The sequence below is a fragment of the Lissotriton vulgaris genome, chromosome 12 (assembly GCF_964263255.1).
Source record: "Lissotriton vulgaris chromosome 12, aLisVul1.2, whole genome shotgun sequence".
Taxonomy (NCBI): domain Eukaryota; kingdom Metazoa; phylum Chordata; class Amphibia; order Caudata; family Salamandridae; genus Lissotriton; species Lissotriton vulgaris.
In genome coordinates, this window is record NC_141700.1 from 391,582,691 (window position 1) to 391,607,403 (window position 24,713).

Sequence of the window (24,713 nt, forward strand, 5' to 3'; positions counted from 1 at the left end):
AAGGCGAGACCTATTGGCTATGCCAATGCTTGTTTATATTTGGTAATAAATGTTAAGGTATTTTGTGTTTTTTGTCAATTTCTTTGTGGGTTAGGTTGTAGTGGAAAAGGATGGGTAGGTTTTCAACTATTTATTTTTTAATAAGTATAATTTGTTTATAGGATGCAATGTGTTAATTAGATAATTAATTATGTAAATTGTGCTTAGTTATTCAGCATATAGTTTTCAATATGGTAATAATATTCATATTTTATTATTTAGATAATATGTTAATATTTTAATATGTTAATTGCTTAATTAGGTAATTAACCATATTAATTAATTATTTGTTTTTAGTAAGTTGGATCTTAATTAATTACAATGAACAAAATCGTAGATCTTCAATGAAGAAAGGAAGTGGCACTCCAAATTACATCCGATCATTATTGGGGTTGGAAAATATACTAACAAACATACTGTCCAAACAAAAAATATCTGACTAACAGTAATCATTTCATTATTTATAACCATAAGACTGACAAAAATCAAATAATCATAGCAATTTCTATAAATTCCATCAAAATGTAAAGAATTTCATCCACCTGTCGATGCAGAATTTTACAGAGCAATCCATCATGTACAGTAAATGCGGCTATTCTGTATGCTCTATTCTAAAGATGACTGTGAACAACCTCAAATAATATAAAATGAAATTACAAAACTAGTTTGAAAAAGTTCATCCCCTTCAATATTAGTGAAAATACACGTCAATGGAAAGAATCTATGTGCAAAAAACATATATTGGCACTCCAAAAAAAATCAAACTTGCAAATTAAGCTCCCATTAGTTCTTATGACTGGATGAATTCAATTCATATCATACCAGCAGGTAATAATGTGCTTCCATTTGCACAATACTCCAGGTTATTACTGTGTATCCCTACACCTAGTCATGATGGTACACAATACTATTCTAATAAATGCAAATATCTTTAATGCATTCATCTGCCCATTCTAGTGCCCCAATTCGAACAGAACCTTGTCCATAAATGCGTGAAACCGCCCAGTGCCCCTGTACACTTGTCTTCCGGGGTCAGTGTCCTGGTTCAAATAGTACCGGACCCGTAAATTTGTTAAAACAGATCAGGCCCCTGTATAAACCATGCAACACATTTTAGCAATGATATCCCCAATATCTGGTCAAAGGACACAAGTAGGTTTCATTTGTCATGGCTGTGAGCAGTGTGCTTTATATGATCCATCATAACTAAACAAAAAAAAGAGAGAGAAAAGAAAGAAAAGAAAGGGATGGAGTCTAAAATCACACCAGACTAGGGAACAGGAAACATGGATCGGGATTCTTTCTTTCGTTTCTTTTCTTTTCTTTTCATTCCTTTCCTCTTTTCTTTTGTTGTCTGAAATTAAAATATTTGCATTTTATTTTTCAGGTTTGAATTTCAGAACACTATTACCTTCTTTTTTGAGTTCTTTTTGAACCCTGAAATCTGGGATAATCTCTTGAGGCTGATTTTTGTATTGCCCATTTCTTACTATTGTCTGTAATGTAATTAGATAAGCAGCTTATTATGCGAACTTGGATGAAACGCTGCCTTTTGAAAATCCTTTTAATTCAAGTTCATTCCTCAATCTCTTAGCATGAAGATTTTGAAAAACAAAACAAACATGACAGGCGAAACAGGACATCCTTACTGTGTTCTCATTATTACATCCGATGCATCAGTTATATAATTGTTGAGCCCTTATGCCAGGTTTTGAGTTCCACCAACCAAAAGCCATCAGAAGATCAAATAGTCGACTGAGTCTTACGCCAAAAGAGGTGTGAAGTCAGTACCCAGATAATAGATAAAACCAAGGCTTCAATGGAAATGTTATGTTTACCACCAAGAAAATATGCAATAAAACATAAAGGGACTACAAGCACTCTTTACAGAAGAATGTTAGTTAGGCAGATGTGTATGCAATAGGACCAGCTCATATGTTACCCAGTGTCAACCCTTGCAGAGTCCCAATGCTTGTTCAATTCAAAGACCAGCCACTAAGCATAAAAGTCCAAAGGTAAGTAAGGAGTAAAGGTGAAGAAGCACCCTTTTATTTATTTATTTATTGCAGGCACTTACACAGTGAGGACCTAGTCACATGGGAAAGGAAGTGTTTCTCGTATAACAGAATGCAGCAAATTCAAATAACAACAAAGCTGAGGGTGGGCACAGATGAGCAAAAATAGGTTGTGCATTATCAGATTAGTTTTGAGGTCAGATGTGATGCGTAACAACTGATCGGCTTTAATGTAGTGCCCTTGCTGAATCTTGATTACTAACATCAGAGAGACCCTCCAATGTTGGGAATTATATTTTCTCTCTAACAGAGAAATGTTTTCTTATCAACAGAAGCCTGTTTATACTACATGTACCTATTGTCATTCAATCCCCTGCCATACATGTCATCTCATAGTCAAGTCAAGTCAAGTCAATATATTTATATAGCGCGCTACATACCCAGAGGGTCTCAAGGCGCTTGAGGAAGGGTGGGGAATTACTTGTCAAATATCCACGTTTTAAGTTGCTTTCTGAATGCTAGGTGGTTCTGAGTAAGGCGAAGGTGAGTGGGAAGTGAGTTCCAGGTTTTAGCTGCCAGGTAGGAGAAGGATCTACCTCCCATGGTGGTTTTGTTGATGCGAGGTACAGTGGCAAGGGCTTGGTTGGAGGATCGTAATTGGCGGGAGGGGGTGTAGAAGGACAGTCGTGTGTTGAGGCATTCGGGTCCGATTTCATAAAGTGCTTTGTGTGCGTGGGTTAGGAGCCGGAAAGTAATCCTCTTATTGACGGGGAGCCAGTGGAGGTTTTTCAAGTGACCAGAGATGTGTTCTTTATGCGGGATGTCTAATATGAGCCTGGCTGAAGCATTCTGGATGCGTTGGAGTTTTTTCTGGAGTTTTGCGGTGGTACCGGCGTAGAGGGTGTTTCCGTAGTCCAGTCGGCTCGTGATCAGAGCGTGGGTGACTGTTGTTCTAGTTTCAGTGGGGATCCAGCGAAATGTTTTTTTGAGCATGCGCAAAATGTTGAAGCAAGATGAAGAAACGGCATTGACTTGTCTGGTCATCGAGAGTGAGGAGTCCAGGATGACGCCCAGGTTGTGTGCGTGGTCCGTCGGGATGGGTGCTTTTCCAAGGGCCTCTGGCCACCAAGAGTCATCCCAGGCGGAGGGGGAGGTGCCTAGGATGAGGACTTCTGGTTTGTCTGAGTTCAGTTTCAGACGGCTGTGCTTCATCCATTCGGCTACTTCTTTCATTCCTTCATGCAGGTTGGTTTTGGCAGTGTTAGGGTCTCTGGTGAGTGATAGGATCAGTTGAGTGTCGTCAGCGTAGGAGATGATGTTGAGGTTGTGTTGGCGTGCGATGGTTGCGAGGGGGCTCATGTATACGTTGAAGAGGGTGGGGCTGAGTGACGATCCTTGTGGCACGCCGCAGATGACTTCAGTGGCCTCTGACTTGAATGGTGGGAGGCGGACTCTCTGGGTTCTTCCGGCAAGGAACGAGGTGATCCAATCCAGTGCTTTTCCTTGGATTCCGACGTTTCTGAGGCGTTGTAGAAGGGTGTTATGACAGACCGTGTCGAAGGCTGCGGAGAGGTCAAGGAGGATGAGGGCGACTGTGTCTCCATTGTCCAGTAGAGTTCGAATGTCGTCTGTTGCTGCGATGAGGGCGGTTTCAGTGCTGTGCTTGGCTCGGAAGCCGGATTGTGAGGAGTCGAGGGATTTGTTGGTTTCGAGGAATGCGGCGAGCTGGTTGTTGACCGCTTTCTCGATGACTTTGGCCGGGAATGGAAGGAGTGAAATAGGGCGGTAGTTTTTGAGTTCGGTGGGGTCAGCAGTGGGTTTCTTCAGGAGGGCGCTGAGTTCGGCATGTTTCCAGCTTTCCGGGAAGGTTGCGGAGTTGAGGGAGCAGTTGATGACGTCTCGGAGGTGCAGTGCTATAATGGAGTCTGCTTTGTTGAAGATGTGGTGAGGGCATGGGTCTGTGGGGGATCCTGAGTGGATAGAGTTCATCAGACGGATGGTGTCCTCAGTGGAGATTGGCTTCCAGTCATTGAGGATGTTCAAAGGGGGTGGGGGTCCTGCAGGGGGTTGGGTGGGTTGGTCTTCGGGTCGGTTGTCGAAGCTGTTGTGGATGTCTGCAATTTTGTTGTGGAAGAATGAGGCTAGGGAGTCGCAGTGGGCTTGAGAGGGGGTGATGTCGTTGGAGTTGGCTGCGGGGTTTGTAAATTCTTTGACGATGTTGAATAGTTCCTTGCTGTTGTGGGCGTTGTTATCTAGTCGGTCCTTGAAAGCGGCTTTCTTGGCATTCCGGATCAGTTGGTGGTGAGTGCGGGTGGCGTTTTAGAAGGCGTCCTTGGTGCTGGTGGTTGGGTCTTTTTTCCAGGCCTTCTCAAGGGAGCGACAGAGTTTCTTGGATTTCTTAAGATCATCGTTGAACCAGGAGGCCTTCTTGCTGCCTAGTTTGATTTGTCGTTTTTTCAGTGGTGCTAGGATGTCGGCGCTGTTGGATAACCATTGGGTGAGGTTGGTGGCTGCTTGGTCGGGGTTTGAGGAGTGGTCTGGGGGGATTTGAAGAAGCGATGAGGAGATCTGGTCGATGGTGATTTTGTTCCAGTTTCTTTGCAGAGTGGGTTGGGGGTGGTTGTTGGATGTGGGCTTGTTGTAGGTAAAGTGAACGCAGCTGTGGTCAGTCCAAAGGAGAGCTGTGGTGTGGCTGAAGGAGACATGTTTACTGGAGGTGAAGATAGGGTCGAGTGTGTGACCTGCGATGTGGGTGGGGGTAGTGACAAGTTGTTTAAGTCCGAGGTTCGCGAGGTTGTCCAAAAGGGTGGTGGTGTTACGGTCATTGTTCTTTTCAAGGTGAAAGTTGAGGTCTCCCAAAAGGATGTAATCCTCGGAGGGGAGCACGTGTGGAGTGATGGAGTCCGTGATGTCTTCGCTAAATTGTGCGTGGGGTCCCGGTGGCCTGTAAAGGAGGGTGCCTCTGAGTGTGGTCTTGGGGTCGATGTGGATCTGGAAGTGAAGGTGTTCAGAGTTGGCGAGATTGACGTCTGAGCTGGTTGAGATGCGGATGGATTTCTTATGGACGATAGCGATGCCTCCTCCTGTGTGGCCGGTGCGGTCCTTGCGAATGATCTTATAGCCTTCCGGGATGGCAATGGTGATGTCTGGGGCTGAGGAGGCGTTCATCCATGTTTCTGTTAGGAAGGCGACGTCCGGAGAGATGGTGTCTAGTAGATTCCAGAGGTCGATGGCGTGTCTGTGGACCGAGCGGGTGTTGAGCAGGATGCATTGTAGGTGGTTGGGGTCGGATATCTGTTGTGTGTTCGTAGATGAGGAGTTGTTATTGGTGCCGTCGAACTTGCAGGAGTTGCAGGAGAAGGGTCCATGGGTGTGTCCAGGAGCGGCTTGGACGCAGTTGGGGGAACGGCCGGGGTTAAGGGCTAGGAGGGTGGTGGTATCGTAAGAAATGCGGGAGGGGTGGGCATTACGAGGACCAGGGGGTATGGCACTGGGCGCGGTCCAGGCGCGGACGGGCGTAGACGGGCTTACCTTTGGCGCCCCTCGGCGCGGCCGTAGCGCGTGGACGCTGCGCGTGGGGGCATTGGCCATAAATGGATGGTGGAGGGGGCGGGGTCTGGGAGGGTCAGCTGGGAGGCGGGGTCTGGGAGGAGACACGGGTGGAAGTAAACACACTCTGAAATGGCCGCCCGGAAATAAACCGAAACTGGGGCACAGCCGGAGCTCAACTCGATACAATGTTGCCAAAGATATACAAAAATGCTTCTAAGTTAAATCTCTCAGCCGCTATGCAGTTCGTGGCTGTATGCAAATTGGATTAAATTAATGTGGGCTAAGAAAGATACCAGGCGCTGAGTGGTGCGCTGTAGCGGGGTGGCAGGCTGCAGGAATCAGGTCAGGCAAAGCAGGCAGCAAGGAGAGCCTTCCGTTGTGAGAGCAGGGAGCAGGGGGAGCGACCGTGATGGAAGGAATCCAGACGGTCACAGGATAGGAGAGGACGGGGCTGGTGTAGTCGACAGTGTGTGGGAGTGTCAGCTGGGAGGCGGGGTCTGGGAGGAGACACGGGTGGAAGTAAACACACTCTGAAATGGCCGCCCGGTAATAAACCGACACTGAGGCACAGCCGGAGCTCAACTCGATACAATGTTGCCAAAGATATACAAAAATGCTTCTAAGTTAAATCTCTCAGCCGCTATGCAGTTCGTGGCTGTATGCAAATTGGATTAAATTAATGTGGGCTAAGAACGATACCAGGCGCTGAGTGGTGCGCTGTAGCGGGGTGGCAGGCTGCAGGAATCAGGTCAGGCAAAGCAGGCAGCAAGGAGAGCCTTCCGTATTGTATCGAGTTGAGCTCCGGCTGTGCCCCAGTTTCGGTTTATTACCGGACGGCCATTTCAGAGTGTGTTTACTTCCACCCGTGTCTCCTCCCAGACCCCGCCTCCCAGCTGACCCTCCCACACACTGTCGACTACACCAGCCCCGTCCTCTCCTATCCTGTGACCGTCTGGATTCCTTCCATCACGGTCGCTCCCCCTGCTCCCTGCTCTAGCATTCAAGCGAGGAAACACAATCTAGCCTCATACCACAGAACCTGACCACAGCCGAACACTTGATTTTTATGAAATGTTTTCTGATTCAGTATATATGTTCCACAAAGTGCCATCTGTCATGTGATGTCCCAGAGGAAACCCAACATGGGAGAGGCATTCTCCTGAGTGGTTTGTTCATTTCCGTCAGTAAACTAACCAAGTATGTCTGCACTGAAAAACACAAATCCACATTGTTCTCCATATTTATGCCAGGAAGTAGGACAATTAATCTACTTGGGGTTTATTCAGAAAAAGAAAAAAAGATACAGAGAGGCAAATTTGCAAGGCGAATGTGCCACCGGAACATCACTTGTATACGACGTTCCGGTGGCGCAATGCTCATATCTACAAAGTGGTGTTAAACTACCTTGCGTGGCTTAACACCGCTTTGTAAATATTGTACACTTTCACACAGTTTTCTGCATTAAAGGGGCTCGCAATGGGTGTTGCTGTGGGCGTTCCACAGCAACACTCATTGCTTTTTGACGCTGACCCAGAGTTACAAGGATCTGTAAATCTGAAGCAGTGCCAAAAACTAGTGCCATTCAAAAGCAGGGGTAGATTGGCGCAATAAGAAGAAACACTTTTTTATCGTTTTTGTGTTTTCTATGTGTGCTGCATTCTGCAGCACATATAATAAGAGCAAAATGCCTTTAATGATTGTTTTTTCATGTGCACGAAGGGGCACCTTCCTGCACATAAACAATCATTAACTAATGGTGATTTGCTACTTCTATGTGTGCTGCAGAATGCAGAACACCTAGAAGTAGCAAATCTTCATTATTGATTGTTTATGTGCAGGAAGGGACACCTTCCTGCACATAAACAATAATTATCTGCAACGCAGGCACCCTTGCACTATGGTGCCAGGGTGTGTGTGTTGGCATCAGGCAGCTATTTATAGCTCCAGCGCAAGGCAAAACACTGGGGTGCACCATATTATTGTAAATACAGTGCATCCCTGTGTTCTTTAAATGGCACAGTGCTGCATAATTTGCTGCAGTGACGCGCTGTGACATTTTCATGTAGGTATGCCACAGAGTTTGGAGGTCATTTTGGCAGATATGATCTGCACAATGATGGCCCTTTTCAATTCTTTCAAGAAGTTTCTTAAACAGGCTTTTCTAATATCTGTTGATTGTCTGAGGTATCACGGATATATTTGAACACATTGGGTACCCTTGAGGCCAATTCCCTAGACTAACCCTGGGCGTAGTTTGCGTAGTAGCGCTACACGTATCTAGGCGAAGTGCACTTCGCACTACGCAAGCTATGCGAAATGTGTAGTGCGGTAGGGAAAATGCTGTTCGCATTGATTGCACAGTGCTGGATGCTTGTCGGCACTGTGCAATCATTGCAAACGGCATCTTGCACAGTGCAAGCAGTCGTTTCTGCCGCCCGAGTAGATTTGTACTCGAGCAGCAGCATTCTCAACGTGGACTTGTAGTTTCTCACCGTGAGCGGTCGCAAGCATATGTAACCACTCGCAATGAGAAACCTGACCTCCCAGAGTCGAGAATCTCGCTGGGAGTTTTATTTTCCACGCTTGTGATCGGCAACTTGATGTTGCTGATCGCAAACGAGGAAAAAGTCTCGCCGGGATGTTGATTTTGCTCACTAGCGGTCGCCAACTTGACGTTGAGGACTGCGAGCGAGCAAAAAATACCCACTGCACTACGCGTTTTTGCACAGTGCTACGTGCAATTCGCGTAGCGCGTAGTAGCACAAACTACACACGCTACGCGAGCGTAGCATAATACGGCGGCCAGGGTTACCCTAGACACATTTATCAGCTGATTGAGACTCGCTTCAGACTCTATTTAATTCTTCTAGGCCTGTACTATATTTTTATGTGCAGAGTTCTCCACCTCGACTGTGGAGTCTCTGCAGTCGTAAATTTATTATTAACTTGTAGTTTGTGAATCCCAACAAAATGGTAAATCTACACAACATTGTAAAGTTACTCTTGTGAATTAGGCCCTGAAACTTTATTCGAAGGCCTATACCACCTGTCACAGCAAGAAACAATCCAAGTCTCCACCCACATAGGTCAATCTAGAACACAGTCTGCTAGACATTTGTGTAAGTTTACTGTTTTTTTGGTATTCACAAACTATGAGTTAATAGTACGTTTATGACGCAATCAGGCACAGGACTCTGCACAAAAAATGATAGACCTGTCCTGTCTTTTTATGTGCAGAGTTCTCTGCCCTGGCTGTGGAGTCTCCACAGTTGTTAACTTACTATTAATTCGTAGTTTGTGAATCTCCCAAAAATGTTTATACAAAAGTGAAAGTTTACCTTTGTGAATAGGTCCTGTAACTGTATACAAAGGCCTACACCAACTATCACAGCTAACCTACTTACATCTACAATTCAAGTCTCCATAACCATAGGTCGATCTAAAACAAAATCCACTGCATACTGTGTAGCCTTAAGTTTAATCCATCTTTTAGAGACAATCCCTCGATTAGAGCCATGCTCACGAGCTGGCAATATGTACACAAAAAACTCAGACTTGAACCCTAAATGCAACTCTGTGGCTATGTGGTACAATGCAGGGATTTGTATAGTTGCCAGAACAATAAATTGGGGAATCAGGGCTGTCAAGGGTATCTCAACCATTGAACAATTGTTAATTAATGGTTTTCTAAAAATCCTTCCCCACACTCACAAACTAATTTGATCTTGATAACAGCCATGTGATGTCCGACAGTACTGTCAACTTTCACACTGAATAAAGAGCAAGCTAAGTGACACTTTTGCATGTTTTACATGAACACAAGTAATGACTAAGAGATGCATGGGTATTGTGGTGTTTTTCATACAAATAGTCATAATAAGCCCAGGTTTTTAGGTCTCGCGTAGACGAAAGCAAAGCGAAGCTTTGCTGTCTAGGGAGACAACTAATGTTGCCCCTTTCCGGGGAATGTGGACAGCAGACTGTGACGAGCTTGTCCTCCTGGAGATTGTAGCTCGTGAGCGCGCACGTCGCGTCTCCCGCACGCATGCGCACATACACACACTCGCGTCTCCCGCACGCATGCGCACATACACACTGCATACACACACGCACCCCCCTTAAAGAAAGGCTCACGCACGCATGCGCACATACACACACTGCATACACACACACACGCACCCCCCCCTAAACAGACACACGCACAGACAGACACACGCACGCACAGACACACTACAACAGACACACGCGCACACCCCACCCCCACTCACCCCTCCTCTCCCTCAACACACTCACCTGTTCTGGCGGTGCTCGGCGGCGGTTCTGGCTCTCGGGTGGCGGTAGCGCTTTGTGGGGCTCTCACCACATGAGAGCCCCGCCTTCCCCATGCGCCCGGCCGCTCTTCACCCGGTCCCCATCTCGGGACCGGGACTCGATCAGGAGCCCTCGGGGCTCCTCGGACAGTGGCTTCTCTCTCTCGCGCCGGGATGGAGGCGGGACTTCCGGTTGGGGCCACGCTGGGATTGGCCGGCTGCCCAACCGCTTCCGGGTCGCCGCAGGCAGCGCGGCGGCCCGGCGGGAACTTGAAGAAACTCCCTGGGCTGCGGTGGTGAATTAAAGGCACACGAGGGTCAGCCTGGAGTGCTGCATATTAAGTAAGAATCAAGTAGAGGCAACTTGTTTATTTTAATACATTTTGAATGCCGCCTTTGTAATATTTTGATTAGAGTAGACGGTGATGTAAACATGAATTTGCAAGAATGCTGAAACCTATATTAATGTTGAAAAATAAATCTTTCCTTTCATACTTTTCGAATTCCGCAAACATATTTGTATGGTTAATATGTGCCCGATTTTGAGAATTGCTCTTGTGCAATATGAAAAGGATCTTGTTAGCTCGATCCACGTTGTATCTGGCGCTGACATACAGCGTTAGCAGCATGTAACAGGCACATGTAGATATTTATATTGCTGTATTTATATGCTGCATGTCCATTAATTGGGTCTATTGCAACCAGTCTTGCAGAAGAATGCTTCCCTCTGAGTGTGTGACTACAGCAGTGAACCAGTTAATGGTGTGCGGTTACCCTTTTCACAATGTTTGGTGCTCATCAGGTGCAGCCCTGAGCTGTAAAAAGTGTTTCCTAAATCTCCAGGTTTTGCACCAGACGGTAGATTTTGTAGCAAGTGTAGCCAATCCATAGTCTCGCTGAAAATACTCTCGAATTTTACTTGCACGGAATAAAATACCACATTTATGTCTGACCGAATACTGCAAAGTTCACTTTCAAGGCAAATCAACAAATTGTATTTATGGATTGCGCTGTGGGTAGTAACGTCATACCTTCAAGACACTGCGCGCCCTTTCTGACATACATGCCAATAGAACCAATTTGGGCGGAAGGCTTTTGATTTTAGTATCAAAATATGGCTTTATTTTGTCAGTCTCCTGCGTGAAATTAAATCTTCTTCCTCGGAAGTCAATGGGAGAAATACATTCTCCCGGTTATTTATTTATTTTTAATCTCCAAATGTCGTCATCTAAAATGTTGGCATGTGTTTTTTCTGGGTGCTGCAACTTGCAAATTCAAAAAGACATGAGTTGGGTGTTTGGTGGATTGTTAATTCGTTCACTGTCTCTCCGGCGAGGAGTGTGGTGGTTTCTAATGAGCATGTAAGGTTTTTTCATGAATGGATACAATGTGCTGCCTTTTAAGAATTGCTCTTGTGCTATATGAAAATCCTATTTTCATGAATCTGGCCCTTGCCTTCTCTGTCTTCATTGCTTCTGGCGCTGACAGACCTCTTCACCAGCATGCAGTAGGCATAGACAATCTAGGCAAACTCTTGTAGGCAGGCTGCAGGAACCATCTTAGAAAATATTTGTAAGAACTTTTCTCCTTCATTCTTTATTTTGGTGCCAAAAAGCAATTTTCTAGAACTTATTTTGAGCGCATCAATCTATTTATCATCTTGGTCTCGCTACTTGCTTAAGGCAGGAAAAACAATATAGGAAAAGTATTTTCTTTTAAAACCAAATCTGTCAAACCTTCACCAGACACGCCTCGATTCCACACGTTTCCACTACAATGATCAGAGTTGAAATTCCAAGTACAAATATTTTTTTTTTTATATTTCTTTTAACGTTTTGACTACTTTAGTGGGATAAATAATGTGTTTCTATGAAGAGGACAGTTTACTCTTCCAGTAAATGATCTGTGAGATCGGAGAAGGTTTAGGCAGTTCTCAGTGTAGCAGGGAAGTGGATACTTAATGCCATTATGCCTTCTCTGGGCCTACGACTAAGGCTGAAGTCAAAGGCTTCTTGGAGGATGGAGGTTAATGGAGAGAAAGCAGAGAGCCTCTGTGCTTAGTAGTGATGGAGCCTGAGTGAGGGCATTGGTGCTGGCCACTGAATCTGCATTCATTGGTAGCTGGGCCTTGGCGAGTGAGCTAGCGGATGTGCAAGGGCAGCATTTGTGACCGTGGCAGCTTCTCCGAATGGTATATGCGTAAAACGCCTTCAAACTGAGAGGCTTTCAGTGAAAAGAATGATTGTTAAAGCCAGTATGTTTGGCTTACACACACAGGCACTCCGAATACAGGTACACGTGGAGCAAGCATGCAGACATCCACACCTGCAGCCGTACCTGCAGACATCCATACTGCCTCACCTGCAGTCATTCATACCTGCAGACATCCATTTCCGCAAATTGAACAGACCTTTTGGTACCCTTCCACAGATCAGCATTCACACATAACCCCTGCACCTCCTGATGCATGCGAGTGCTTTAGAAGGTGAGAACACTAAACATAATGTTCACAAAAGTTATTTACAAAAGTTTAAGCTATTGCCATTATAAATTAGAATCACTTTTAAGTATTAATTAATCAAAATAAATAAAAGCCATTTTTATTTGTAATATCAACACATGTAAGTCACGTAAATACAAAACATGTTGCATTACTATAGGTGTCACATTTGTGAAAGTTATAACTATTGGCATTGTAAATGACAAAGCTATTAATTATGTTATTTAAAAAAAAAACACATAAATTAAAAATTTGTCATTTACCATACCAATAGCTCCAACTTTCCTAAGGCGAGACCTATTGCATTGCAAATGCTTGTTGTATAAGGGTCAGTTAGATTTAGAATATTCTGAGATTATCTACAAATGGAAAACAAAGCATTAGAAGTCCAACCTGAATGAGAAGCATTATGTTGATTATCAGGCTCGGAAGCTGCTTCCATTCTGGAATTTCTCGAACTGGGGTTGGTCCTATGGTAAGCTAGTCATGCCATTCACAGCTAGGGGTATCCCTCCTGGCAAATGGTGTCATCGCTCTGAAACACGGATCTGCCAGAACACATAAAGATACACGTTAGTGATGTCAACGTATAGACGCAGGTCCAAACAGAACTCTGTTATTATTACACTCTTTAAAAAACATTTTTTTCTGTTTAATGTACCAGTCACTTTATCCCAACTGCTCTCCTACTTGTTGAATGTAGAGCCCACTTACACCAGTATTCTCCCGCTGATCCAGGAGCCCAAAGATTCCAACACAAACCTCAGCCACTACCGGTAGCAACTCAGTCATCAGTGGAGCTGTGGGATGGGCAGTCATGACCTTCTCTTAAAAAAGAAACCTGGGAATACTATCAAGAGCAGTCATTTTAGCAGCTTTAAAATCTTGTGGTTGGTTTCTATTGCAAAATTTAAGGTATATCCTTCTTAGATCATCTAACCACACATCTGAAATAACAGTGAGCATCTTCCACATTTCTCTAAGTATCTTTTCCATTACTTCTCTGGCCGTTGGTTTTTATAAATCTTATACATATACAGTGCTAGATTGCTTTATATGTGTTTAAGACTAGATGTCACTGCCAGCGTTAGGTAGGTACATGAGTAATCTGCAGACCAACAAGTGTGTGCAAAGACATTCTCGCCTCTGGGTTGGGGAGTTGGGTGCTTCTGTCCAAGAAGGTATTTCAGAGCCCTTGGTTTTGCTGACCCAAACCAGCAGCTGGTGACATAGGGAAACGGTAGTACTCTATGGAAGGGAATCAAGGAGAGTTTTGTGGAGAGTTTTCAGAGATAGAAAACAATGTTTAACTTTTTACTGTCAGTAAAAGCTCTACTTAGTAAGGCAAATTCAAATACTGTTTCACACCACTCTTTTTTGTCTCTTGGTTTAGGGAAATTTGAATTTGCCCCAGTTCCTGCATCTCAAACACTGATGAGTAATAACGGCCCCATTGGGCAGACTGATTCCATACCGCATATGTGATGGGGACAAAGCACCTGCAATAGTTTAGGAACCGTACACTGTTCAGGCCCACTAAATATAAATGCTCCCAAATGGATGCATTATGTGCAAACCAATGTCAAAAGGAATCCCTAGGTTAATACAGAGAAGTTCCTCACAGTAGCAGTATGTTTGCAGAGTCCCAACAAACCGAAGACCTCTAACTTTCAGGAGACGACTCAAGACCTGGCTGTTCAACCAGCAGCAACAGCACCCCCCCCCCCCCAACTTTGGCACATGTCAATTAGGTGGTGCACCTCAATAATCAGATCTGATATATGCAATGGGGTCAGGAAAAATCAGGACGCTTTTCATTCTCATTGGAAAGGTACTTTATTTAAAATGGAATAGATGAACGGTGTCCTTGCCATGGGCTTAAATGCAACGGAGCGACATTTGTCAACTCCGACAAGAGCCTCAGTTCAGTTCTGAGGCCTAAAAAGGCCTCATTTAGTCCCATCTCTATTAAGCTACATTTTGAAATAATCCTAATTGTATTCCTTTTGGCAAACAAAATGAAGGTTGCATATGTGCAAGGCTTTAGGTTTACAGCAGGTTGACATGACCTATAATGCTTCACTACTTGTTACTGACTTTGGGTTTATTCTATACTCTAGTAATGGCAATGCTTCCATTCCATTCCATTCCATTTTTTGTCAGCTATGCCATCGAACTCCTGCTCAACCTACCTCCCTACTTTGCATCATTGAGTCAGATTTTAAGAAAGTATTCTGACAACCAGTTATCAAATCCTCAATATTGCAAAAGGTTTGCAACACCCTTAAAGTCATTGTAACACCCTTAAAATGTGTAGTTGTAACATTGCTGACCTACGAAGAGGTAAAGACTGGAACAAACTTTTGGAAGACAAAGTCCTTGTTTGGTTACAAAAGATATGGGGCATTGAGCGTCTGTATAAACAGGGCTACTCAATAGTATTCGGAAAGGTAATTAAAACAGGGGTGGCTCCTTTTTTAGGGCACTGGGGCATTGCCCCCCATATTTCAGGTCCCCCAATATATATTTGTGCCTCCAATCCCCAGTAGTAAATGTATATATTCTATTTTTTTTCCAGGGAATACATGGCTTGGCAGTTCAGGCTGGACTATTCCCATGAGGCACAGGGTTAAGACTGATTTGCATATAGTCTGTCTGAACTGGGGTGGTGAAGCGAGCTAAAGAACGATTGTTAGATTTGGGGGTCTCTAGTTGGCACAGGTAGGTATTTGTGACAAATAGGGACCCTTGCCTCTAGTCAGGGTAAGGGGTACACTCCTAAAATAACCCCTGCTCACCCCTTTGGTAGCTAGTGACCACATACAGTAACCCGGTGACAACACTACAGAAGGTCACCACACAGTTGTACATTAAAAATAAGTATTCTTTATATAGATTTAACAGAAGACTATAACAACAAAAATACACAATACTATACTTAAGATGGTAGTTTTAGCTTAGTTCAGTTCAGTTCTTAAGATGCGACACTTTGCGTCAACGTATCTTACGATGCGTTGCGGTTCCACAACAAGTAATGTTGCAGCGATGGAAATGCGGCAAAGTTCCGGTGTAAAGAAAAACAGACGTGAAGATCTTCCAGATGCGGCACACTTCTCTGATGATGCGAGAAGTCTTGTTCCGATGCGTCAGCTGCAGCGGCGACACCCTTGTTCACCGATGCGATGGCAACAGCTTCAGCTGCGACACTCTTCTCTGACGGTTGCGTGAAGCTTCCGCACGATGCGACAACTACAGCGGCGACATCCTTGTTCAGAAATGTGACGGCAGCAGCTACGACATTGGCGTGCTTCTCTGGGGATGTGAGGCACTTTCCTCAATGCAGTACAATGCGACAGCGACAGCAGCGACACCCTTGTTCCGAAATGCGACGGCAGCCACAGCGACGGCGACACGCTTCTTCCTCGTTGTGAGACACTTCTCTCGATGTGGTGCAATGCAACAGCTCCCGTGGAGACACCCTTGTTCAGAAGTGCGACGACAGTAGCAGCGACTGCGACGTGCTTCCTCTTCGTTGGGGGAAACTTCTCTCGATGCGGCACAATTCGACAGCTCCAGCGGCGACACCCTTGTTCAGAGATGTGACGGCAGCAGCAGCGACGGCGACACGCTTCTTCCTCATTGAGTCGCGCTTCCAGCTCTTTGCGACACGCAGTCCCTCAGAAGGCCCAAAACAGCAGCAGGCACTTCCAATGAAATCTGGGGAGCTGGGGGGTGAAGTCTGTTGTCTCTGAGACTTTAGCAGGAGGCAATCTCTTTTCCAAGCCCTTGGAGATCCTTCAGAAGTTGAAAGCAAAGCACACAAAGTTTTTTTCTCCTCTCCTTGGCAGTCAGGCAATCACTGAAGGCCAATCCACTAAGCAGCATTTCAGCTTAGGAATAGTCTCTCCTCAGTTTCTTCAGGATCCTCTCCTCGGCAGAGGTTTCTTCTTGTAGTCCAAAAGTGATCTAATTTCATGGGATCAGGGTCCCAATATTTATACCCCATAATCCTTTGTTCTCTGAGGGGAGAGGGGCCTTTGCCCAGTCCAAACCAGTTCTGAAACACTCTGTTTACAGGACTCCTTCTTTCCTTTCATAGTGCAAGGCAGAAACATCAGACACCCCACAGGAAGTGGAGCCATCATTGTGGAAGGCAAGCACAGCCCTGGAGCACTTTGTTGACATCATTCCTTCTCTTCTTTCACAGTGCAGGGCAGAGACATCAGCCGCACCCCAGGAGGTGGAGCAAGCAGGAAGGCAGGCACCGCACTAATCAGGTTCAGGTGCAACTCCTCCACCCATCTAGATGCAGATCTCTCTATTCACCACTGGGATGACTCATTCTGTCTCTTGGAATCCCCCAGCCCTGTCACTCAAACTACAGACAAGGAATACACAACCTAGCAGAGGCAGGCTTTGGATGGTTAGACAAGAAAGTACTTACTTTCTAAAAGTGGTATTTTCAAACACAGAATGTTAGAGCCAACTTCACTAAAAGATGTATTTTATCATTCTGAGTTCAGCATACTAAACTCGAATTTCTACCATGATCCCGGAGTCAGTTAGGAGTATAAGAATGTAATAATCTAACTGCCCATTCTGGCCTATGGAGAACAGGTAGCCTTGCAATAGTGAAAAACGAAAATGGCTGTAATTCACTATTAGGACATGCCACACACCAGGGCATGTCCTACTGTATACGTACAATGCACCCTGCCCTTGGGCCTACCATAGGGGTGTCTAATATGAAGAAAAGGGAAGGTTTAGGGACTGGCAAGTGGGTGCACTTGCCCAGTCAGCATGACAGTACCAGAATGCATGCAGGCTCTGCAATGGCAGACCTTAGACACATTTTACAAGGCTGCTTCTGACGGGTGCACAACCAGTTCTGCAAGCCTACCAGCAGCATTTGGATTTACAAGCCCTGGGCACTCCTGGTGCACTGTACTAGGGTCAGACAAGTAATCCAAAGAGCCAATCATGGAATCACCAATTGATACATTCATTTACAGTAGGACTTGCACTGTGGCACTAGACAGTAGTGGCACTGTGCCCAAAGCATTTAACACCAGCAAAAATACATGACGCACCAAAAAATGGAAGGGAGACCCACGCCAATGGTGCCAGGTCTAACAATGATGATGGATTCAACCCACATCTGTGACTGGGGGTGAGTGTCTGAAAAGTTTCAGCGCTCCGTCCATCATCTCCCTGTGTTTGCTTTGTTCGCCCTAATTTGGCAGGGGGTGCCCAGACGTGGTTCTCTTGCTCACTTTGCCACTGGATTCAAGCTAGCCTGGCTGAGGAGGGCTGTCAGCCCGAAACCGGTCCCAGGATGCTTACTTACGGTCCAGGGAAGACATTGGCTTGGCAGTTCGGGCTGGACTGTTCCCATGAGGCACAGGGTCAAGACTGATTTGCATATAGCTGTGTCTGAACTGGGGTGGCGAAGCGAGCTAAAGAACGATGATGGATTCAACCCAGATCTGTGACTGGGGGTGAGTGTCTGAAAAGTTTCAGCGCTCCGTCCATCATCTGCTTCTGTTTGCTTTGTAACCTAACAACAAGAAAGCAGTGTCAGGATTGGCTCTGACAACTGGGAGGGGAAACAAGGGAACCATACTCACTTGGAGCCTGGGTGAACGTTTTAACCAAAAACAGTGGCTCCTGTGGGCGAATGCAAGGTACTTCTGATAAAGAAAACGCACAATGGCAATGTGGGTAATTTAAAATTAGAGGCCAAGAAAGGAAGCTGTATATACACAATGCGAATATATTTGTATTTTAAGGCAAAAATAGAAATCAACAATTTTATACACAATTTCTGTAGTATTATATACACTTATATATTAAAAAAGTGATGACACCATCACTTTTTTAATTATATAAGTGTATATAATACAACAGAAATTGTGTATAAAATTGTTGATATCTATTTTTGCCTTAAAATACAGCCAGTATTAGAGTAGTGAGCCTTGTGGGTGATGCAAGCCAGCTTACATTGGATTCTGGCCTCAAGAGAAAGCGAGTTCAGAGCTTTAAGGTGGGGGCGAGATATTTGAGTCCCGTGCTCTCCACGCTACTGGAGTCTCAAGTTATCCTGGCTGAAGACAGCTGATAGCCAGAAACCGGCCCTCGGATACTGGGGTGGTGTGGTGAGCAAAAAAAACGATGGATTTAGGCCCAGATCTCTGTACTGGGGTGAATGTATGACATTGTTCTGCATTCTGTCCTTCAACTGTTGTTTTTGCATTCATCACCGAGTGGGACGGGTATGCTCAGACGTGAGTCCCGTGCTCTCCATGCCACTGGAGTCTAGCTATCCTGGCTGAAGACGGCTGATTGACAGAAACCGGTCCTAGGATGCTTGATTCCGGTCCAGGGAAGACATGGCTTGGCAGTTCGGGCTGGACTGTTCCCATGTGGCACAGGGTCAAGGCTGATTTGCATATGGGCATGTCTGAACTCGGGTGGTGTGGTGAGCAACAAAACGATTGATTTAGGCCCAGATCTCTGTACTGGGGTGAATGTATGACATTGTTCTGCATTCTGTCCATCAACTGTTGTTTTTGCATTTATCACCCCGAGTGGGATGGGTATGCTCAGACGTGAATCCTGTGCTCTCCACGCCACTGGACTCAAGCTATCCTGGCTGAAGACGGCTGATAGCCAGACACCGGTCTTGGGATGCTTGCTTCCGGTCCAGTGAAGAAATGGCTTGGCAGTTTGGGCTGGACTGTTTTCATGTGGCACAGGGTCAAGGCTGATTTGCATATGGCCATGTCTGAACTGGGGTGGTGTGGTGAGCAAAAAAACGATGGATTTAGGCCCAGATCTCTGTACTGGGGTGAATGTATGACATTGTTCTGAATTCTGTCCATCAACTGTTGTTTATACATTTATCACCCCGAGTGGGATGGGTATGCTCAGACGTGAATCCTGTGCTCTCCACACCACTGGAGTCAAGCTATCCTGGCTGAAGACGGCTGATAGCCAGAAACCGGTCCTAGGATGCTTGATTCCGGTCCAGGGAAGACATGGCTTGGCAGTTCGGGCTGGACTGTTCCCTTGTGGCACAGGGTCAAGGCTGATTTGCATATGGCCATGTCTGAACTGGGGTGGTGTGGTGAGCAAAAAAACGATGGATTTAGGCCCAGATCTCTGTACTGGGGTGAATGTATGACATTGTTCTGCATTCTGTCCATCAACTGTTGTTTTTGCATATAGTGGAATCAAAGCATTGCTGTGGTCTTATGCCACATTTTGACTTAGGCAATGTCTCCAATTTTGGGGCATTGTGCTGAAAAAGGTAGTGTTTTGCAACAATTATTTCAAAACTGTGTTGTGGTAGGCGAGCCCACAAACAGCGTTGTTGTGGGTGAAGCCTAGTTGTTAGAGCATAAAAATTATGGTAATATGTAATCAGTGCCTTCCAGAACCTATGTGTCAAGGATATTTATAAGGAGCTTGGGCGTATAAATGTGCTATTTGGCCCTGTTCTTCAAGGTAATGTGGTGGTAGTACTTCTTCAAATTTACCCACAAATAGTCACGCTCAAACTCTTGCTCAGTGCATTTAGGTGCAGGTATTTATGCCTCACCACTTTCAAAGTTCACCAGCCGGCACTGAATAAAACAGAATAAAAGGCAAAATGGGAAGACTTTAAAGTGATTTACAAGCATGGAATAATAAAAGGGCTCATTTGAACTTTTGGAAAGTAAGAGCTAGGATTTCCAAATTATTGTTTTGATACCGAACCAAGGACTGAACTATATGAATCTATCATATTTATAGCAGAGTAGTGTGGACCAATTAATACAAGTTATTCTTGAGATGTTTGAAAAGATGTTAAACCAAACAGGATAGCTTGCTCATCCTGGACAATGTTGATGCTTGTAGTGAGTATATATGCCAACTTCCGTAGAGAATTCAGAATTAGACCCAATCCTGTGCATTTCTAACCCATCATTTAAACCCAAGAGGGGTTTTGTAAGGTTTCTAAAATACAGGGCACCTTTGTATTTTATATGGCCAAAGTCCTACGAATGGCCACTCATGTAATTTACAGGTGAAATGTACATTTAGCAGAAACGGTTAGCAGCATTCTTGCCATTCCCACTGCCCCCGGTAATGTGAAATCCTGGATATGGCCATGAGTGACCACAATCTACTCTTTATTGTTTATTAGAATAGTCCAAACACTCTGTGGAAGGGCCCAGTCTTCTCGTGTGTGGCAAAATGTAGCTATGCATCAATACAATGTGAGTAAATTGAGACTGTGAGGCGAACAGTGTATCCAGAAAGTATGAAAACTATTATCTGAACATTTGAACATTTATTTATTTGGAAGAACTGTTATTGTGTAGATGAGATTACTTGTTTCTCTGACAGTCTGATAGAAGTTGGGCACATTTTACAAGACCTAGTTCCCACAGTAGGCATTCCACACAAAGAAAGGGGGGAGTGAGATTGTGAAAGCCATCAAATGAAGGAATAGTTATTATTAGAAGGGGTAAGTCCAAGTTGTGAATGAGTAAGGGCACACATAGTTTGCCTGATAACTGAATAGAGAGACCTTACTTATAGGAAAGGGATCTTAGAATGAAGTTAAGTGGGATTCCCTAAAAGCCCTCTTAGTTGAGACAAACATGACTGGATTCTGACACTTAATATCTAAGGGCATTAGAAGACCCCATGGATCCTTTGAGTGTCATACCTTTCCTTAATCCTAACATTCCATTCTTCTAGGCTGTATACTGAGGCAATACTAACATCAGGGTGAGGACAGCCCTGCGATTAGTTAAAAAAAAAAGAAAACTAGAGATAGCTGTAGCATGTAGAGTCCCTGCTTCATCTTTAGCAATTTGGAAGTCTGTAAACGCCTTAGCAAACAGACAAAGGGGAGACCCCATGGTTAGACGTCATTCCTATGAACTTCTACTACTACGTCACCAGTCTCTGTTTTCAACCCCATACCTGTCTATTCATCCATATCTTGATCATGAGTTAAGACAGGTATTATGCTAATGTGCAGAAAGTTGATAGCAGGAGGCCAAAGAAATGCTAACTAATTTCCTTTATTGATAGTAATGAAAAATGCTATGAAAACTCTTTTGTAGCCAACTTCTGCAGGTTCGGCTGGCAACGGGGCCATGGTGCTGTAGGCTATCCCTTAGAATCACCAAATATCGCCACAAAAAGGAAGGCTGCCACTATTTGACATCTCCAGCTGAGAGGGTGCCTTCCACAATGTGGTAAGATTAATTTTGAAGGAACTCTATGTGCGCATGATATAACACTAGCCCTTATTAACACAATATTCTACCTGCATTCTGATAACACTGCAAGTGTTGGGAGTTAGACATGCATGTACATTAGCCCCTCCCATATTTAACATTTTAATTATTTACCTGCCGCTTTATCAGTGGTAAATATGGATATTCAAAAGCTGATTTGAAACTAATCTTGTTCATTATATATATGTTACTGACATGGTCCGGATTGCCAGCACAGAGAATACTCTCAGCAGGTCTGTGGTGGATTTTGAGCAGCACTCTCTCAGTTAATTAATGAAAATGAATGGTGGCAAAAGTAAAGTATTGCCAGTTGAGAAACAATGTAGCACGGGGGTCTATCTAAATGACAGACAGCAGGAAGTAGTAACTAATTTGGCTATCGCAGGCTTTGATTTAAAAGGTGGGGGAACTAAACTGCTCACATCTTCAAGAGTCAATTACATTTTATCAATTCTGTCTGAAATCTTATCTATTCAGAACTTTAAAGTAGAATACTCCAGTATCAATTCCTCTTCCCAGCTTACCGGTTTAACGCAGAGACAAAAATCCTTTCTGCTGCTGCACTGCGGTGGCTGACACATTTGATTAAACCAGATGCCACTCGAAATAAATGTTATAGAATACGCAGTCTTCCAGACTTTAAAGCAGTTATCACAGAGAAGTGCACTTGACGTAAAGTGTACTTGTTCCATCGAGGCTCTACAACCACTAGTCCTCTGGGCTCACGCTTTCTCTCATTTTGAAGCAAAGTTTTCCTGGCAGGGTGGAGGGCCCTTTTGTCCTACAGTAAGACATTACAATAGGCTTCTTTACTCCACTTTGGTCCACCCTGGTTGAACTTGGTAGAACTGATAGTTAGTCTGAGTCTAATAATGTTGATAAATCCTCTTGGGAAAAGATTGCTAAAAACCTCTGAAAAACATCAGAAAAAAAGAATATAGAGCACTTTCTCCCTCTCCCCTTGATGTTTACAGAGCACATCTCCCGAAGGTTGGGAGATGGATACTTCCAAAGCCCTGCAACTCTGAACTCCTTGTCTAAACTTTCTGCTGGAAGCTATCCTCGTGAAGGTCCTTACGTGGAAATGCCAAGGGAATCTGTCCATTTGCTGCAAATACCCTTTATATGGTTTAGAGAATGAAATATATGTTTGTTCAACAGTCCCTGTTAGAAGCTGATTAATCAGTTCTAATTCAGTCCAGAGACACATGTCTCAAGTTCTCCTTTTGTGGATAGATTCTTCCTCTAATTGGGTCCAATTTAGCAGGGCGAATTTCCTTTTCGAGACTGTGGAAAGTGAGAGCCGGATCAGCTACAAGAAGATAACAATAATCTGGATGTGGTGAATTTTTAAGAAGAGTTGACAGATGCCCCTGTAAATTCCTATTATAACAGCACTTGTACTGATTCTTGTTCTATTTCTTTACATGCATTGTACTATGTAATGAGGCTGCATGTCATTACTGGTATAGGTAATTCAATAGAAGATATTTTTTTTAGATTTTAGTTTGTGTATACTGAAGTTTTAACGTCTTTATATGTAAGGATGTCATAGATTATCTTTTCCCGAAATAAAACGAAATGAAATTAAAAATAGGATCATACTATGAACACAAAATCAGAGTTGGGTACTCAGAAATGTCTCACACCAGACAGTGAAAATGGTAGATTGCGATTCACTGCAAATAGACAATACATCTGTGCCTGTTAAATATGATGGGAGGTTGTAGAGGCGGAAATACATTGAAAGGGCCTGTGGTACCTGTTGGAAATGTTGACCTTAATGTCAATATACGTTTGCTTAAACTTCGTAGCAAATACGTATATATGTCTGCCTATGCCCGCACATACCCAGCCATATAACACAGGTGGCCACTTCAGTTTTGCCTGGAAGGGAAGGGGGGGGGGGGCTAAATGTACCTGTTGAGGCGCCCTGCCGCTCACCCAAAGTGCGTCCGGATTCAATCCAGAAGCACGCTGCTCCGGCTCACAGATGCGCCACATTTCACTCTTGCACCGAGCATGGCCTCGGGCTGAGGAGAAAAATGAAAACAGATCCTGAACCCGCCCGCTCCTAGAAACAATCAACTGAGCCGTTCGGCTGTTCATCTTCCTATGCGCATCCGGATGCCTGGAGGTCTCCAGCGGCTTTTTGTACAACCCAAAATGTTCATCACTAATATTACTCGAAATAAAATATACCCGCTAAAGGGCCGGCGCTCGCTGAAAGGAAGACTTCACACGCTTCGCTCTTTTTATGTTCAACTGTACGGTAAGTAATTAAAAATATCGCAGAATACATTGCAAATACTCACCTCGTCAGACTGTCAAAAGTGATTTTCAGCAGGGCATGAAAAGCTGTGTATTTCTTCTCTTCCGAAAGGGGCGCGTGCATGGAGGGTGTGCAGAGAAGAGAAACAATAGCGCTGTTTGCTAAAAACGAGAAGTATGAGAGGGCAGAGGAGCTGAGCCACTTAGTTTGACGTCTGATTCAAGCGTGACGCGTGGGCGTGGACTCTAAAACGAAACTGGCACAGCAGCCCTGTTGCGAAAGTATGCCTGAACCCTGCACAAGTGACAGGGTATGGGGAAGTCATCGGCTGTGAGGAGAAATGCTCTGCGGCATGCCTCTCTAAAAACAATATCTTCCGCGCGCACATTATACCCTCAACAACAGCTCGTATTCAGTGGCGTTGCAAGGGAGTCGTGGTCTCGTGTAAATCCACTGGCTAGTGGCTGCAGCTGTGATACGCACGCGCCAGCTTGTGTTGATAACTGCCAAACCAAAGGTTAACTCCATGTCGTCACTGTATACAGCAGACACAGATTCCTGCCTGGGAGCTCACTTGAGTAGCGAATGCAGCTTCATAAGCGTTTAACATCCCAAGGGGGGCTCAGCAGAGGCACCCCCCACATGGTCGCACCGCCCGAATCCCAATAAATTCAGACCACACCAGTTTATTTTATGGAAGAATTAAGGCCGCAGTTTATTAGGCATTTA

At 44.6% G+C, this 24,713-nt stretch overlaps 1 protein-coding gene across 3 annotated transcripts in view; it reads right to left on the reverse strand.

The window, feature by feature from the left end:
• Positions 1-24,713, reverse strand: part of SNX20 (sorting nexin 20) — a 126,511-nt gene that overhangs the window by 53,194 nt on the left and 48,604 nt on the right. For 2 of the 3 annotated variants that reach the window (XM_086945159.1, XM_086945160.1), the window contains one exon: positions 12,810-12,964. In XM_086945159.1, the coding sequence (XP_086801285.1) occupies positions 12,810-12,858 (49 nt within the window). In that variant the 5' untranslated portion in view covers positions 12,859-12,964. Of the gene's footprint in view, positions 1-12,809; positions 12,965-24,027; positions 24,459-24,713 lie in introns of those variants that run through there. The other variant, XM_086945158.1, reaches the window with a different exon arrangement.